The sequence below is a fragment of the Pseudophryne corroboree genome, chromosome 11, assembly GCF_028390025.1.
Source record: "Pseudophryne corroboree isolate aPseCor3 chromosome 11, aPseCor3.hap2, whole genome shotgun sequence".
In the NCBI taxonomy this organism is placed as follows: domain Eukaryota; kingdom Metazoa; phylum Chordata; class Amphibia; order Anura; family Myobatrachidae; genus Pseudophryne; species Pseudophryne corroboree.
In genome coordinates, this window is record NC_086454.1 from 188,369,097 (window position 1) to 188,388,224 (window position 19,128).

At 44.1% G+C, this 19,128-nt stretch overlaps 1 protein-coding gene across 1 annotated transcript in view; it reads left to right on the plus strand.

Annotated features, from left to right (window-relative positions):
- Positions 1-3,318: 3,318 nt before the first annotated feature.
- The window catches only part of ACTN3 (actinin alpha 3), a 133,806-nt gene continuing 117,996 nt past the window's right edge, over positions 3,319-19,128 (plus strand). The window contains exon 1 of the mRNA XM_063945160.1: positions 3,319-3,676. Coding sequence (XP_063801230.1) covers positions 3,545-3,676 — 132 coding nt within the window. The 5' untranslated portion in view covers positions 3,319-3,544. The remainder of the gene's footprint in view (positions 3,677-19,128) is intronic.

Consider the following 19,128-nt stretch of genomic DNA (forward strand, 5'->3'; position numbering starts at 1 on the left):
TGCTAGACCTCATGTGGCTGGAGTGGGTCAGCAGTTCCTGCAAGATGAAGGCATTGATGCTATGGACTGGCCCGCCCGTTCCTCAGACCTGAATCCAATTGAGCACATCTGGGACATCATGTCTCGCTCCATCCACCAACGTTGCACCACAGACTGTCCAGGAGTTGGCGGATGCTTTAGTCCAGGTCTGGGAGGAGATCCCTCAGGAGACCATCCACCACCTCATCAGGAGCATGCCCAGGCATTGTAGGGAGGTCATACATGCACGTGGAGGCCACACACACTACTGATCCTCATTTTGACTTGTTTTAAGGACATTACATCAAAGTTCGATCAGCCTGTAGTGTGTTTTTCCACTTTAATTTTGAGTGTGACTCCAAATCCAGACCTCCATGGGTTAATACATTTGATTTCCATTGAAATTTTTGTGTGATTTTGTTGTCAGCACATTCAACTATGTAAAGAACAAAGTATTTAATAAGAATATTTCATTCATTCAGATCTAGGATGTGTTATTTTAGTGTTCCCTTTATTTTTTTGAGCAGTATATATATATATATATATATATATATATATATATATAAAACATGCTCTTGAAAAAAGTCTACCTGACTGAAACGTCGAACAAGTGACACAATTACACAACTGTCTGTGTATTCTTGATTGTACAAAGTCCTGAGAGTGCTTCCGTTTATCCTATGTCTATCTATGGTGGCTGTCTACCCCAGAGGACACCTGGGCAAGTAACTCAGCATAGTGGAGTGCTAGTTTATGCAAGTATTTATTTATTTATTTATTTATTTATTTATTTATTTATTAACAGTTTCCTATATAGTGCAGCATATTCCGTTGCACTTTTCAATTAGAACAACAGTAATAGAACAAAACTGGGTAAAAACAGAAAGACATAGAGATAGGAAGGCCCTGCTCGCAAGCTTACAATCTAAAGTAAGTATCTCTCTATCTATCTATCTATCTATCTATCTATCTATCTATCTATCTATCTATCTATCTATCTATCTATCTATCATCTATATATATTAAAGATCAAAACCAATATTTTCTAATTTTTCTCAATTCTGCCTGGGAGGCAAAATCATACTTGCCTACTCTTCAGGATCAGCCGGGACTCTCCGGAAAATTGGGTGGCGCTCCTGGCCCCCTTACCATGTAAAGTAGGCGGCTGAGTGGCTGATGACGCAATTCGCACTGATGTTGCAATCATGAAGCCATACCTCCATCTGCAGCCTGTTCAGTCATGACAAGCCCCTCCCTACCCACTATACAAGGCCACACACCCCGCAACTCGCATTGCTGTTCCAATCTGGCTGCCTCTTCCCAGGGACAGCCAGAAAGTCGGCAACCATAGGCAAAATACATATATTCCCAGTGGTTTATATGAGGATAACATTGCTACTTATGTGACAGGTAAACTCTTATTGGCCTTGGGGGGTAATTCAGAGTTGATCGCAGCAGCAAATTTGTTAGCAGTTGGGCAAAACCATGTGCACTGCAGGAGGGGCAGATATAACATGAGCAGAGAGTGTTAGATTTGGGTGGGTTATTTTGTTTCTGTGCAGGGTAAATACTGGCTGATTTATTTTGACACAGCAGTATAGATTTCAGTTTGAAAACACCCCACCCAAATCTAACTCTCTCAGCACGTTATATCTGCCCCCCCCCCCCCCCCCCCTGCAGTGCACATGGTTTTGCCCAACTGCTAACAAATTTGTTGCTGCGATCAACTCTGAATGAGGGCCCGAGGTCCGGAGAGATCAAACAGCTTTTTAAGCTATGGGCTCTCCCACAGTTTTTAATTTGGCGTGCAAAGCAGCCACACTTGTTCATATGAAGCAGCATTTCGGGTCTGCAGTTTACACTTAAAATATGGTAATTGTGAAACTAAATGCCTGACCTCACCTTAATTGTTCACCAATCACCTCATTTCTTCAGCACAAGATTAGGATGTTCTCCAGATATCGGGCCAAATGCAATAGAGTGAGAGTTTCAAAAAGTTAGAGATTTGGTAAGGTTTTGCAGTTTACACAGCAAGATCAACCTGGTTTTGCAGTGAAAATGATTGCCCCTTTAATAAAAACTGAAAAACCTTACCAAATCTCTCACTTTCTGAAACTCTCACTCTATTACATTTGGCCCCTGGTGTCTGTTAAAAAATGACATATGGGGTAATTCAGACCTAATCACTCACTAATATTTTTTGCAGCGCTGCGATCAGGTCAGAACTGCGCATGCATATGCACCACAATGTGCAGGCGCATCGCACAGGTACAAAGCGGAACGCCGTTCAGCAATGGCTTTGTGCGAAGAATCCATTCGCATGGGCGATCACATGGAGATTTACAGGAAGAAGCCATTTGTGGGTGGTAACTGAAGTGTCCAGGCATGTCCATGTGTTTGCAGGGAGGGTTCCTGATGTAAATTCTGGTCCCGGACAGGCTGAAGTGTTTGCAGCGGCTGAGTAAGTCCTGGGCTACTCAGAGACTGCACAAGATCTGTTCGTACAGCTCTGCTACACATGCGATCGCACACTTGCAAAGCAAAAATACACTCCCCTATGGGCGGCGACAATCTGTTTGCAGTAGTGCAAAAAAACCCTAGTGAGCGATCAGGTCTGAATTAGGCCCATAGCGCATTATGGATGTGGACAAACACTGCTGTCCCTTTTACACACACATGCATACACACGAACACATATACAATTTTTACTACAATCTAATTTTAGTAAGATTTAATTTTATACTTAAACTATACTTATCTAAGTAGTGCCCCAACTGATTTGATATTTCCATTTTTTTTTTTAAATTTATGTAATGTTAAATAATGATTCTTAGATATAGGTTAAATAGGTTGAGAAGTGACAAGTCTTCAATGCAGTATCAAAGTCACATACGTGCTATTTAGAGGGTCTGTTTGTTTTACTGCTAGACTATTCTTGGACATTGAAAGTGCTTGCAATTTAAGTGTATGCCAGGGGTAGGGAAGACCGCAAGGAGAGAGAAGTCTATTTCTGTATATATGACATCATGGCAGATATCCCATACAGTAGCTTAGAGAGATCTTAAGAACTAGGAGTTACAAAGTGAAGCAGGTGACAAGGACCTTTAAAAATTAGGACTACAAATGTGATAGGGTGCAAAAAAGTGTAATAACCCTATAAAAAAAACTTTTGTCAAAACTCTCATGAAGCCTAAACTCATAGGACAGATAGACCAGGAGGGGTTTTGTTAGACCACCCACTCACCATTTATGGGTGGCTATCAGACCACATGGTACCCAGCTGATAGTACTTATGAGCAATAGGTCACGTGTATCATTTTTGACCAGGGACAGCAGGCTGGAAGTAGGAAGCAAGAAGCTTGAAGAGGGGATTCCTGGTTAGATCTCCACTACACACCACTGCAATAAAGTGTTAATAAGCCATAGCCTGCTGGCCAGGGGTTGCAGGATCCTTTAATTCCAGACCCAAGAGTACTTACAGAGTGAGACAAAAAGAAGTAAGCGGAGGGGAAGGGAAAGAGCAAAGATGACTGCCATTGACCCACATCTACAGTATGCCAACTCATACAATATGACAGAAGAAGACTATATGCATCAAGAAGATGACTGGGATAGGGACCTACTCCTGGACCCTGCATGGGAGAAGCAACAGAGAAAGGTAAAATCCTTTGGAATTTCTACAATTCTATTTTATGACTAGACACAGAAATTGTATACATATAATGAATGGAGCGTGAGATTAGGAAACACCTTGTTTCTTCAGTCTCCAACATATAGATGTGATTTTTACACTATTGTGATTTTGGTTCAGAAAACTGTAGTGATTGTTTCTGTACTCTAATAAAGCAGTAATAATGTTTCAGACTGACTGTAGTGTCTGCCTAACAGTCAGATCAACTGGCCACTGAACAGGTGCCTACACCAGACCTCTCCCACCCAACACATGCAGCACCCCTCCCTGTCCTTAGCCTGGTTCAAGATGTTCCACTGATGCTTTTTTTGGAAGGAGTGGGCTCAGCAAGTGTGATGGATTGTAACCAGCCCCTTCATTTTAGTTAGAAGCCTGCAAGGTGATCCTTGCTAGGGAGGGGGCATAGGGGTGGGAAAAGAGTGCTCTGCATGTGGTTTTGGGAGCAGCTGGCCCCTTGTAATAACTCTGGGAGGGATGATGCCTTATAGGTTAGTGACATTTTCAGTAGAAGGTGTCATCATGATGTGGAATGTATGAGGAGGGTGATCAGGTGGCAGAGCAGAGACTTTATGGTTGGGTTATGACTTCAACATACATATATAGAGGCAATGGTGGCTATCAAATCTCTAGTGACATCAGTCTAGTCACCTTATCTGCAAGTGTCAGAAATGTTTAGAATAGTGCTAAAGAGTGTCTGATTCACATTATACATAGGGAAGCCTGCAGCTTTCCACAGACATAATCAATACAATGTTTTCTAAAAACAACAGGCAGCCTGAGCTTAGGAGATATTACCTTTATATCTCTGTGTAATTCACAATTACAGTGTTGTGAAGTCCCTCCTGCAGTGGTCTGGTTGTAATCAATGCAAATGTAGGGCCTAGCTCAGAGATATATGAGATGTATGCAAGCTGATAGTTTATGTTCAGCTCCGAAGTTTTAGTGAATTGCATATGTACAGACTGGGTCCTGTGTCGTCGGATGCAATTTTTTTTCGGCAGTGGCAAGGCTAATGTCCGTGTCTTCCAACTTAGATGTACCGGCCTCAGCTCCAGACCCGAGACTCCATTCTGAGTAGCCTTAGACTCACTCAGATAACCGATGTCGCGACCGATGTTTACAATGGGGATCCGATGCTGAGTCTCCAGGTGCAGCATTTGGATCTGCAATGTCGGTAGTGGGTTTCTTTGGTCCTCAGACACCTCCTGTGGCATTAGCTTATTTTCGCATTGCTGCTGCATCAATGCAAATAGCGTCCATCTCTGATTCAGGCCCAAGGTCCTGCACTGAAGTCTGCCTCTAGTGAACATGTTTTCCATTCAGTGATGCTGTCTAATCACTCAGCCCACACTTACCACACACATATCAGAGGGTGACATGTTGTCTGGAGTTTCTCAGGGACATTACCAAGCAGACCTGTTTTTCCATGAAATATTAAATGACTAGTGCTTGTGACTTACTAATGCTGAGGATCAATATATTAACATTTCTTTAATGAATAAAATTGTACAACATGGCAAAAATTGCTGCTTAGAACAACTTGATTACATTTCTAGCATTGCAGCGCTCAGAATATTTCAAATATTATTTAAAACATACTCAAGATATTTTGACAAATATAAATGTCTATGGTATATTAAATCCTTGTCTAGTGGCCTGATTCAGAGATAGACGTTGTTTACATCTTTGGACGCAGGAGCGATGCACAGATACTGTATGCTAATGTCGCGGTGTAAGGACAAATGATGCCGGCATCACAGATCTGAGTGGTGCGTACAAAGATGCAGCATCAGATCCCCACCCTGATCAGTGTTGCGGAACTGGCTATCTGAGTGAGCCTGAGGCTACTCGGAATGACTTTACAAATACAATCTGTGTATATATATATATATATATATATATATATACACACACACAAAACCATATATGAGGCGCTCCAATTATAATATAAACCAAATATATGTGTACACAATCTAAGAATGTATATGTATCTCTATAATAGATTTAATAGCAGCTCCTATAAGGTATTCTGATATACCTAATTACCAAACATAAAAACTACAATAATATAGAAGGAGCACAATTTATTAAAATACAATATAATAAAATCTAGAAACCCTTCTGAAGAAACCGTCGCTTGCCCATGATGGAGAAACGCGTCAAGAAATAAGGCTTTTAAAATCCGCTATACTGTGCAGCCATCTGTGAAATTGCCACTATTGGAGGTCTGACTGACCAGAGGCTACCCGCAGTGGCAAGCAGTCCGGTACCGCGATCTATTCCCACTCTATGGGTGTCGTGGACACCCATGAGTGGGGGGTGTAGTATGGTATGCCTGCGGTCGTGCTACCAGCGACCAGCATACTGGCGCCAGAATCCCGACCGTCAGCATACCGTCAGCTAGGCGAGTGCAAATGAGCCCCTTGCGGGCTTGCTGCGCTCACCACACTGCGGGCACGGTGGCGCACTATGCTATCTATTCTCCCTCCAGGGGGGTCCACGAGGGAGAAAAGATGTCGGTATGCCGTCAGTCGGGATTCCGGCGCTGAAGACCACCCTGAGTGGGAATAGTCCTGTTGCGGTGGGATTCCGGCTGTCGGGATTTCGGTGTCTGTATCCTGAACGCTGGGATCCCAACAGCCTGCATTTTAACTGCAACCCCCTCTGGGGATGCAGACTAGTTAGACTAAGGAGTTGCATCTATTGCTGCTTGGTAAGCCTTAGGGACATATTCATTTATCAATATTCATTTTTCTAAAAAAGATTTACACTCATTTTACATTATTTTAGTATCACAGAAACATTGGCGTATCTGTAATGAGTGTAAGGTGTGTAGTGTACAGGGGCCCACACGACACACAGAGTCTACAGCCCTGCCAGAGAGGAGGGGCCACGTACAGAGCCTGCACATGGGCCCTCTCCTCTCTTACAATGCCCCTGCACAGTATTGTATGAAAGGGCAATTGGAGGCAGTGGTGTCACAAGGGAAGTACGGGGGGTGCGGCCTGCACCCGGTTGTCACCTGCCGATGGGTGACACCAAAGTGCTGACTCCTCTTCAATGACAGGAGCAAGGTGCTGCACTGTGAGATTCAGTGCAGCACCCTGTTCCTGTCACTGTGCAGGAACCGGCACTGCACTTGCACTGATTCCCGGGGCAGCCCGCATCTCCGGAGTCACTATACGGGAAACCAGGACATGAGTCAATGCCCCTGTTCATGAGGCCACGCTCTGCATGCAAGACCACACCCCTTTTTGCTGGAGTGCAGCTTTGCCACAGAGTTCATGCTCCCTCCTGCACTGGGTGTCACTGTAATCAGTGACGCCTCTGATTGCGTGGTCACAGTCTTAAGGTGGGTACACACTAACAGATATATCTGCAGATCAATTGATCTGCAGATATATCTATGGACGGATCGAGCAGTGTGTTCAGCATACACACTGCTCGATCTGTCGGGGACTGACGTCATGAACTGGGTGGGCGTGTACACACACCCGCCCAGTTCACCTCTCAATATCCGCAGGCCGCCGCAGCATGTGTACGGGTGGTCGGCCGACCGCCCCATACACACACAGCGACGCGCCAATATATCGGTAGATATATTGGCCGTCGGCTGTGCTGCGTGGCCGACGCGATACGTCTGTGAACGACGGAGTTCACAGACGTATCGGCCGTACACACTGGCTGACGGTCCCGCGATATATCGGCCGTTCACGAGAACGCCCGATATATCGACCAGTGTGTACGGGCCTTTAGAGTCATCTCTGCAACTTTCTCACAAGCTCTGTACCAGCCTGAGATATTTGATACATTATTGCTATGTACTCAAATTTGCAATGCTAATTTGGGTGAATTTATAACATCCCATCCAAATCTGAGATGTGGATTGTGATAAATATACCCCGTAGTGTGAAGACATATTCTGATGATGATGACAGCATCAGCAGCACATATCTGTACTGTATACATGCAGACTTTAGCCAGTCTCGGTCTGGGGGACCTGAGGAGAGGAGGAGGCAGATGGGACAGATGGTGGCAGAGCACATCAAATCGCCCCTGTGATATTTTGCTGAATTCCTGGCTTTGCAACGCTGAGGTCGGGGCCAAGATGATGCAATTCATAGTGAATCCCATTAGCAAGTCTGTTGTCCTGCTTTCTTCTTGGTCAGTAGATGGGATGCAGGGGATTTTCCCACTTTATTGGGAGTCGGGAGACTCTCCCCCGAATTCATGAGTCTCCCTGTATTTCCGGGACAGTGGGCCAATACGCTTTACTGTGTAAAAAAATAAATGAATTCACTAGACACCCTCAAATAAGTAATAGAGGTCTGGTTACTGCCTAAGCAGAGGAATAACCAGCATGGGGTCCCCCTGCCAAAGTGACAACCAGCACCATGTTATACCAGGCTGGTCATACTAAAGCAATGAGACTGCAGCATGGGATCCTCCAGTCATGTGAAACCGGCCCCAGTGCTGTTGGATAGAATTCCATTGGGGATCTGGGCCTGTAAACACTTGCAAGACTCATAAAGAGGCTATAGCATAACATAACTATGGTGGTGATTCAGTGTGAGCATGCATGAGCTCTATACCAATGCTCAGCTAAAACAAATATATGATATTATCAGCCGGATGGTTTCCATTTTTTATGGTTGCCCTTTGCAGAAATGAATGAAAGGTATGGGATATGATAACTTACTGGCACTTACAGATTACTACTTTTTTTCCTCATATTTTGGTACACATGTAAATTTAGTAAGTTACAGGCAATAAGCACAACTGTGTATTCCTATGAGCCCCTGGCATTCTCTTCCTCACTAAGGGCCTAACAACGAGCAAAGTACTGATGGTCGGTACATTGTGTGTGCTGGACCCATACTGCTCATGTGTCAGACGCACTATGGCTGCAGACGTCAGTAGACTGACATTCTGCATTTGTTTGGGGGTGGGGAGGGTGCGGCAACGGCTTCCATTTCCCAGAACAGTGGTGTGTATCGCCATCATCTGGTGGGAGTGCTGAGGCCAGGATCTCTGTTAGAAGATGGAGATTTCCTGGCCACTGCGACAGCCGGCTTGCTTGATCCCATGGGACACACCACAGACCATTAATGCCAGTAGGAGGTGTCTACTTATCAGTCCCCTCCTGCTGCATTACCATACTAGTGCATCGCTGCTGATTCCAAGTAAGCAGCAAGAATAGCGTCTCCTACCACATCTGAATTAGGACCTCAATTCTTCATAGTAGCTGTAGTGTGAAAACAGAAGTCACTGCAGAATTATTTACTCTCTCTTCTATTCTGGCACTTGCAGCTTTCTGGATAGTGGGTTCTATAATCAGAGATTCCTTACCTCAGAGAAGGGAAGGCTGGGAATTGCCATCCTACTTGTTTTCAGATAAAATCAATGTCTTCAATTAACAGTTTGACTTGATTAGCTGTCAATCTTCTTTCTATTAGATGTGAACGTTTACCAAGCTCAAATATAGGATAAATCACAGATATCTCCTGTATTTGGCACATCTGCTGTAATGCAATTTCACAGGCTTGTCTGCATAGGATAGCTCCATCTGAAGATGGTGTTTACCGCTTACAGCTCTAGAGCAGCCCAGTCGGGGAATAATTTTGTGATCCCTCTTCGGTGGGCAATATCTAATTCCATTGTCCATTGCAACTAGTTCACACTTCACGTGCATAGCCAGATGTTTGCACAGGCCACTGGTCAGATAACTTTACTTCTTTTTGATGGCTGTAAAGGGCTCTTATTGGAGCACGTGTCCCAGTGATGGTTGCATGGTAAATAACCCCCAAAATATAGATTTTAAGGGTTCAGTGTATTTATACATAAATAGGTCCATTGGTGCTAGTACTGGACCATTCTGAAACAAGCATAGGTTCAGCACTCTCAGCAAATCTTTTGTTTTCCTCAGAGCTTATGCCACAAGATTGCCTTATATCTCCTCTGCTGCCAGACCTTAAGTGGTCAGTTCATTAAGCATTGAAAAGTGTAAACTGGTAAGCCAATGGGGAAGTTGTCCATGGCAACCAATCAGCTGCTATGCATAATTTTAAAGTATGCAAATTAGAAATGTTATGTCAATGCTGATTGGTTGCCATGGGTAATTTCTCCACAGGCTCACTTCTCCACACTTTTCACTGCTTCATGAATAGACCCCAAGTCTTTTGACATTGTAAATCTTGTTTCACCAGTTTGTCTTGTTAGGCTTTCTGCATGTAGCATTTACAGTATGTAGTAATCACAGTAGGAGCAATATGGCCTCATTCATACCTTTCAACATTGGGAGGCTGCAAAAACCAGGACTGGGGCGTGGATCTGGGGGAGTGACCGTGTGTGTGGGTGTGGTCACACTCCCTGTGTCCGTCTTTTTATAAATACATAGTATTTCACACTTTTTGGAGCCGCGTGCTATGGATGTGGATGATTTTAAAATGTGCAGCAGTGGCATATTTCTTAAGCCCCAGTACATCGGGACTGTTCTGCCAAAATAAGGTGTCCTGATTTTACATGACTTTCTCCTCGTCTTTACAACAGAACTTTGCTAACACCCACAGCTGCAGCACTCCCAATCGCATTTCTTGGTTACTTTTTTTATTTTTTTTATTTCACCAGAGACAGGGATTCCTCCTATCTTCTCCGGGTAGCCTATTAAATGAGAACAGCTGTTCTCCTATCACCAGCTCAGGAGGGATATAAAAGAGCACTCTTGATGGAAAGAAATCCTTTATTATTTAAATAAAGCATTTTGTGCAAAGTCAGATATAGTAAAATAATGTTATTTCCTTTCAATGTTTAAAAGACAGGATAGGTGCAGACAGTAGCGGATCTTGCCACGGGTAAGCAGGACTTTTGCCCGGGGCGCCGCCTTCCGGAGGGCGCAGGGCGACATCCGGAGGGCGCCGCACCAGGGCAAGATCCACTGCTGCTGTGTGCCCCCCGCTGCCCCCCTGCTGCCGCTGGCCGCTGCCCCCCCGCTGCCGCTGTGAAGGGAAACTAGACGCGTACGCGTCTAGTTTCCCTTCGTGGAGAGGTCCTTTACTGTGCGGTGCGCGATGACGTCATCGCGCACCGCACATCATTTCAGTCTGTACAGGGGGCGTGAATGACCACGCCCCCTGTACGAAGCCACGCCCCCTATTGCCGCCCGGGGGCGCACAGAGCGCCAGAACCGGCCCTGGGTGCAGATATGAACACTGGGTGTGGTCTGCAAGGTCAACAGTAACTAGGTCGGCAGTAACTAGGTCGACCACTATTGGTCAACAGTAACTAGGACGACAGGGTCTCTAGGTCGACAGGTCAAAAGGTCAACATGAGTTTTTAATGTTTTTTTGGTGTTGTTTTGTCCGTGCAGTGACCAGGAACCCCAATTAGTGCACCGTGTCCCCTCACATGGCTCGCTTCGCTCGCCATGCTTCGGGCAAGGTGTCTCGCTGCACTCCGCACAGGTTACTATTCCCAATCGTACTCCGCATGGATCGTTTAGTATGAAAAAGGTAAAAAAAAAGAAATAAATTGTGAAAAACCCATGTCGATCTTTTGACCTGCCGACCTAGAACGTGTCGACCTAGTTACTGTCGACCAATAGTGGTCGACCGAGTTATTGTCAACCTAGAGACCGGATCCCCTGAACACTACTCGGTAACTTCCGCCAAATTAATCTGAGTAAAATCAGCAATGCAAACATTTTTAGCACTGCAATATTAGTAAATGGGCGTATTATTTTTTCTTTTCTTTTTCAAGATAATATTCCATTGGTATTTGGATCCTGCAATTTTATCTAACTAATAACCTTGTCTAGCTACACCGACGCATTGATTGGCAAATAATGAACAGCCCATAACAATCCAGATGCTGCCTATAACAGAAATGAATGATGCAGAACTGATGTAGCAACTGGTATTTAACACCACTTATCTGTGCAACTCTTTGAGATGCATTAGACTGTAAAGTTTACAAGTTGCAGAGATTGTTTAATGCATACATTGTGGGGATTATTTAGAGCAAAGCAAGCTTCCGGGTGCAAAATGTGCACAGTAAAAAAACATTTTGTGTTACATTAAAAATGCTGGAACCTGATTTAGTGTTGTGATGGTGTCATGACCTTGCCCACCTTTATTGGGGGTCATTCCGACGCTGCTGTGCGAACGGGTGCAGAATGCGCGGGCACAGGGCACGTGCACGACGTTGCCCGGCGACAGGGGTCGCCGGGTTACTCGCGGCTTCCGATGGGAGCGGCCACAGCGGCGACCGCTAAGAAGATTGACAGCAAGAAGGCATGGATGGGCGTCACCAGACCGTTGGAGAACATTTTTGGGGAGTAGTGAGTGAAACGCAGGAGTGTCCAGAACAACGGAGGGCGGAGGAGTGACGTCAAAGCCGGACCCATCATCGCTGGATCCATCACACAGGGTATGTCCAGTCCTACTCTTGTTTTGCAAATCATACGGAATCCAATACAATTACCTCCACTGTCAGCACACAAAGGGCCTAATTCATACCCGATGGTTTACGCACAAATACGTTTGGGGGTCTGCACGTGTACAGAATGGGGCTTGCAATATTGTTTGCAGCCCCATCAGCTGCAGCATGATTGACATGCTGTGGCGTTTGGGTGGCGGAGTGGGTGGGGCACCCAGCACTGTTCTTCAAAACGGGGGAGTATTGTACGCATTTTGAAGGCATGACAGTTCCAGGGTCAGGGTCTTAATCATTGGACACAGATTTCCTGGCTCCCGGATCCCACGACCAGCTTGAGTAAGCTTCATCTTATACAGGCTGACCAGTGCCTGAAACCACCATGAATTGCAACCGATGGTCGCAAATGTCTATCTCCTACAGACGCCTTTTGTTGCTGTGAACGTTAATGATACGGAATCGCACAGTGGCTTCCTTGCAGCTGTACAATTCCTTCCAAACATGAATTAGGCCCAAAATACTACCATACTTAACTGTTCTGTTTCATTTTACAGTTTTAATATTCATTTTATTTTTTTCCTTAAACATTTTCATTTGTCCTGCAAATTGTATATAGATACCGGAAAGGATATCAAAGAGCACTCCTTAAATTAAAAAATGTAACCAAAACAAAATGAAAGTGCCAACTAACACCCACCAACCACTAAAACATAGAGGTACATTTTTTATTTTACTTAGGTGCTTTCCTCCAAACTTCTCTTTTGTAACTTTCATAGTGTAATGCAAGTAAACAACACCCAAGAAAGTATCCAAAAAGAGTAATGTAGTGATATAATTAATCAATGGACTATGCTGGAAATATACACGACTGAGCAGAGCTGGCCCTAGGTATAGGTAAACTAGGCAAATGCATATGGCATTTGGTATGCCTAGGGGCACAAGGAGCTTCTGCTGATGAAAATGATATGCAGCATGCCTATATTCTTTGTGTGACTGCAGCTGTATCTGCATATGAAATGCTACGTTACAGTGTATTCCTGGAAATCAATGTAACGTAGTATTTCATATGCAGCCACAGCCGCACACAGAATATAGACATGCTGCATATCATTGTGATCAGCAGAAGCTGCTTGTGCATCCTAGTCACATAGCAATGCAAATAACACACATTTTTTGGCAAAAAAAGGTGCCTGAAGTTAGCAGAGCTACCAGCTGACTCATGCCAGGCATCTCCTGCTGCATGGTGTATTGAGGCAAGATGTATCTAAGCAGAGGTCACAGTGTTAGCGGGCGTGTGAGTGCTGTGTGCGGGTGGGTTGGTTGTGCAATAGTGTTTGGCATATGTGTAACATGTATTATGTGTGTCATTATGTGTATAAGGGCATTCATAATGTGTGACATGTGTAAGGGGCTTTATGTGTGTATAATTGCATTAATAATGTATGGCATATGTGTAAGGGGCATTATGTGTGTCATGTGTATAAATGCTTTTATAATGTGCAGCATTTGTGTAAAGGACATTGTGTGGTTCATTATGTGTATACGGGTATTAATAATGTGCGGCATATGTGTAAGGGGCATTATGTGTATAAGGGCATTAAGAAAGATTGTCATAATGTGTAAGGTGCCTTATGTTTATAAGAACATTAATAATGTGTGTCATATGTGTAACGGGCATTACTGTGTGGTATTATGTGTATAAAGACATTACTAATGTGTGGCATTATGTGTACAAGGTGCTCTACTGTGTGGCGTAACGTGTAGAAAGGGCACTACTGTGTGGTCTAATGTGAATAAAGAGCAATATGGTGTGGTGTAATGTGAATAAGGAGCAATTCAGTGTAATGTAATGTGAATAAGGGGCACTACAGTGAGGAGTAATGGATATAAGGTAAAGTGGTACTACTGTGTAATATAACATGACTAAGGGACACTATTGCATGATATAATGTGAATAAAGTTGCACTACTGTGTGGCATATTTTGAATTGGGGGCACTACTGTGTGGCCATGCCCCTTCCCAGCAAGAGCAAACCCCTTTTTGGGCTGTGCACTGAATGTGTGCGCTGTTTTTTTTTTTAAATATATGGGGTAAGAGCACCCAAATGAGAACTGCTATGGGCAACGGGTGATGGTGCTGGAAAAGGGGTGCAGGGTCAGAGATGCAACTAGTGGCGGTGCTAGGGGGCACCAGCCAAAATCTTGCCTAGGGCATCATATTGGTTAGGGCCGCCTCTGCAACTGAGTCACATTATTATGACCACCTCCTACATTTGATGTCGGCAGCATGTAGCCATTGGCGTTTGTACAATGGGTGCAATGTGTGCGGTGCACATCCAAGAAACTACACCCTGTAACTAGGGTGGACGGAGCTCAGCACACAGCACATTTGCCCTATTGGAGTACTGACCGCATCACCTGCGGTTTCCCACCTATGTATGTGCCACCAGTTGCAGCACTACCTGTTGTAATGTATAATAGTAGCGCTGCACCCAGCTCCTTCTCTGCCAGACGCACCGCTGCATTACAACAGGCAGCACTTCAGCTGCATGTCTCATGTGCTCAGTCCACCCCCCCCCCCCCCCCCTCATCATCTCCTACAGTATCTGCAGGGACTGGGAAAGACTTCCAGAGGGACTTCCTCCAGGTATAGGAGCCATTCCGTGGCTGGCTTCTGCTGCTTGGCACAACAAAGGTATAGCTGTTCTGAGGGGAAGGAGGGGAGGAATGATGATAAGAAAGATGAGGAGGAATAAAGTGGAAGGGGTCTACCTGGCATAATGTGTATAAGGGGCTCTACGGTGTCATAAAATGTATAAGTGGCTCTATTGTGGTGTAACATGTATAAAGATCTCTACTGTGTGGCATAACATATATAAGGGATACTACTGTGTTGTATAACATGTATAAGGGGCACTACTGTGTGGTGTAAAGTGAATAACGGACACTACTGTGTGGTGAAATGTGACTTGCTACTATTCTATGACCACGTCCCTTCCCAGTGAAGGCATGCCCCTTCCCCATGAAGCCACACCCGTATATTTTTGATGCACGTCTCCAGCACACACTGTCCCTATTTTGAATATGGGGGTGAGGGGGCACCAATTCTCTTTCTGGCACAGGGTACAAAAAAGTCTAGTTGCGGTCATGAATACAATATTCCTTAATTATATAACTATATGGCCTCAAAGGGTCTGACTCTTTCAGCAAACTGTCATCAGTAGCATGAGTTATTCCTATAGGAAATTAATATTTTAATTGGCACAAACATGTGATATATAGCTTGTAATTTTGCCCTGTTAGGATTATTGGATGAGGTGTGACTGGTCACATAGCTAGTGTGAAGACTTCTGACAGATGTAACCATTACACTGATCCTGTATCTCAACTATTTGCCAGTTATCTATATTTAACCTTCCTCATTACATAGAGCACATTAATTTAGTATATTTTCTTGCATGTACATTAACGGTACTAAGTTACTTTGTAAAAGAACAGGCAGCATTCCCTATAGCAGGGCTGGCCAATCCAGTCCTCGAGATCTACCAACAGTTCACATTTTCCAGAGCACCTAGCTAGTGCACAGGTGTAGTCATTACTAATTAAGATGTGCTGCATTCAATCCTAACTGACAATTCTACAGATCTTCAAGAGGCCTGGAAAACATGAACTGTTGGTAGATCTCGAGGACCGGTTTGGCCAGCCCTGCCCTATAGCATATGTAAATATGTGCATTCTACTGCTTTCTAGTCTTGAAGAAATTATCTCTCAAAGATACTTGGTTTTATTCAGTATAAAAAGAGATAAAAGTGAATTCACAAAAGTGAAAATGGAAAATATGATTAGAAAAAAATATTACATTTTGCACTTAAAAAACAGCCTTAGCAAGTAGCTTGTTATGCATTTTATGCAATATATATATACATTTATTATATATTTATAACATTGCAGTGTCTGCTCATTAGTCTGCCAGACAAATGACCCAGACAGGACTGCAGTCTGCACCCACCAGATATTACCCTACATTAGTGATTTCCAATACAATTAACATACATAAAAAACAAGCTATCAGGGTTCTGTGGACCCTTTGCCAGACCGACATTTTAAAAATGATGAAAATAGACGGCATACAGTATACATTCAAACAGAAAACAGTAGATTTATTGTGTGCTCAATATGCTATTTGCCTGTAACACAAGCCTGGGAATTAATGCTCCATGTGATCCGGACCATATTGTCGACAGACAAATGTCGACATGGATAAAATGTTAGCATGGACAAAAGGTTGAGTTATGAAAGGTCGACAGGTTCAAAAGGTCGACAGGTTCATATGGTTGACATGAAAAGGGTTGGCACACATATGGTTGACACTTTTTTGTTTTTTTCATGTTTTTCCATCCTTGACTATCCATGTTACAAATCATAACCTTTAGAAACTTTAAAGCGAGCGAAGCGGAGCAAGACACCGTGCCCAGGGCATGACGAGCAAAGCGAGCACCCAACAAGATGCGTTTCAACAAATGGTGGTCCCAGTTGAAAAAACTGTCCACACTAACCCCAACTATGCAAAATAAAGTGTGTCGACCACTTTTGTGTTGACCATTGTCATGTCAATCCTTTGTCCATGTCTACCTTTCATATGTCGTCCTTTTTGTCAGTGTCGACCTGTTGTCTGTCTAAAGGTGGATACACACTGATAGAAATATCTGCAGATCAATAGCTATAGGTGGATCGGGCATGCCAGGTGAGCCATCTATCACTGCCAGCTTGTGCAGGAAGTATACAGGCATTAGACTAACCACCCATACACCCAAAACAACAGTGTTCACAGACATATCGTTGGTACATACTGGCCGACGGACCAGCGATATATCCGTTGCTCAATAGAATGGCCGATATATCGACCAGTGTGTACGCACCTTAACATACGGAGTCGACCTAATGACTGTAGACCTGATGCATATAGCTCTTGTATACCTGATGGCTGATACTGCTAGGTAACTACAACTACCAACATATTCTGCTGCATTATACTTATATAGGCCAGGCTGATACTGCTAGGTAATGCAAATTGAAACATTATTGCATAGTATATTGGGCCTAATTCAGATCTGTTTGCTCACTAGCGTTTTTCGGTGCGCAGCGATCAGGTAACTACTGCGCATGCGTATGCACCGCAATGTGCAGGTGCGTCGTACAGGTAAAAAAGTGGTTCGTTGATGAGCGATGGATTTAACAAAGAATCCATTTGCACAGCTGATCGCAAGGAGATTGACAGGAAGAAGGTGCTTCTGGGTGTCTACTGACCGTTTTCTGGGAGTGTTTGGAAAACGCAGGCGTGTCCAAGCATTTGCAGGGCGGGTGTCTGATGTCAATTCCGTCCTCGAACAGGCTGAAGTGATCGCAGCGGCTGAGTAAGGTCAGACCTACTCAGAAACTGCGTAAACTGTTTTTGTACATGGCAGCTGCACACGCTTTCGCACACTTGCAAAGCTAAAATACACTCCCCTATAGGCGGCGACTATCTGTTTGCAGCGCTGCAAAAAATAGCTAGTGAGGGAACAGATCTGAATTAGGCCCATCATTCTGATGTACTTTCTTTACATTTGAATTGTATGGACCCAGTTATTATCTATGTGGTATGCCTGTTTGTTTTTGTAAGGTAATTTACTGCCCGGCATTTTAGGTGGTGAGGTGTGGGCATTTTAGGGGGTGGGGTGTGGTTGTACATTCCATTTATTGGTTTCACTTGCAGTATTTCTCTACTTAAATTCTATCCTGTAGGCTGTGCAAAACCGGTTGGCTGTGCATTTACTCTTGAAGTGTGCATTTTTTTCAAAGTGTGATAAAATTGACACATAGCAGCGTTCCATCAGCGTTCAATTGAAGTGAACAAGAATGAAAACAGAAGCACACCAATCTAACAAAACATAAAAAACTGAAGAACTAATAACAAATGTGAGTCACTTACTCCTCAGATCACTCACCTCCTGATTGTTGCATCTGATTATATAGCACGGAACTACCTGACTTGGACATTTCACAAACCATCCATTTCACCAACAAATGCTTATATCTGTATTTTTGTAATTTGTTTTTTTATGCACAGAGGCACCAATGCAATTTTACCTACAAACACTTACAAAACCTTACAGAATTACCATTGCTTTTTATCCCTCTCACAATCCTTTAATTTCTTACAATTCAAATACATTTCTGCACCCACTTTATCAACGCTTTTGATTTACTTCAAACTAAATCTACACCCACTGAGCATACACTGCTTTTCTCATCTGCATTTCTGCAATTCTTCCGCTCTGATTCCCGTACAGCCTCCACTCCTACTTCCAGTTTCCTTCAACCTATTTACCTACTTAACACCATGTCAAGGTTTTCTTATACTCCCCACATCACTCAGTGTCTACCTAATCATGTATCTTGCCCCCTGTTCACACCTTTATCCTCCCCCCCCTAGTCTCCTACACCTTCTCCTCTCTCTCTTTCTCTGTCTCCCCTCAATTCCTTTGTTTCCTTTCCCCTCCTTTCCTGTTACCCCACTTTCACTCACCTCTGCACACTGCTACCCCACAACTCAGCCCTGCTCTCTCTCTCCCTTCCCTGTCACCTCCCCACACCCCCATTCACATCACACTGACCTCCCTCCCTGCCCACATCCTGCAGTTTCCCCTCCTAGCTCTGGCACCCGCACCATCATTACTCTCTCATCATCCCTGCCCTCAAAGTTAATCTCACCTCATTGCTACAGCAACCCTGATAATCTCATTCATATCTCTCCCACAAACTCATACCCCCTATCCTGTGCTCTCTGGAAGCCAGATCTGTTTGTAACAAACTGGTCCCCACTCAAGACCTTTTTGTTTCAAACTCCCTGCACCTACTAGCCATTACTGAAACTTGGATTACTCCCTCTGACAATACTTCTCCTGCTGCTCTGTCTGCCTGGGGCCTCACATTCACACACACACCCCG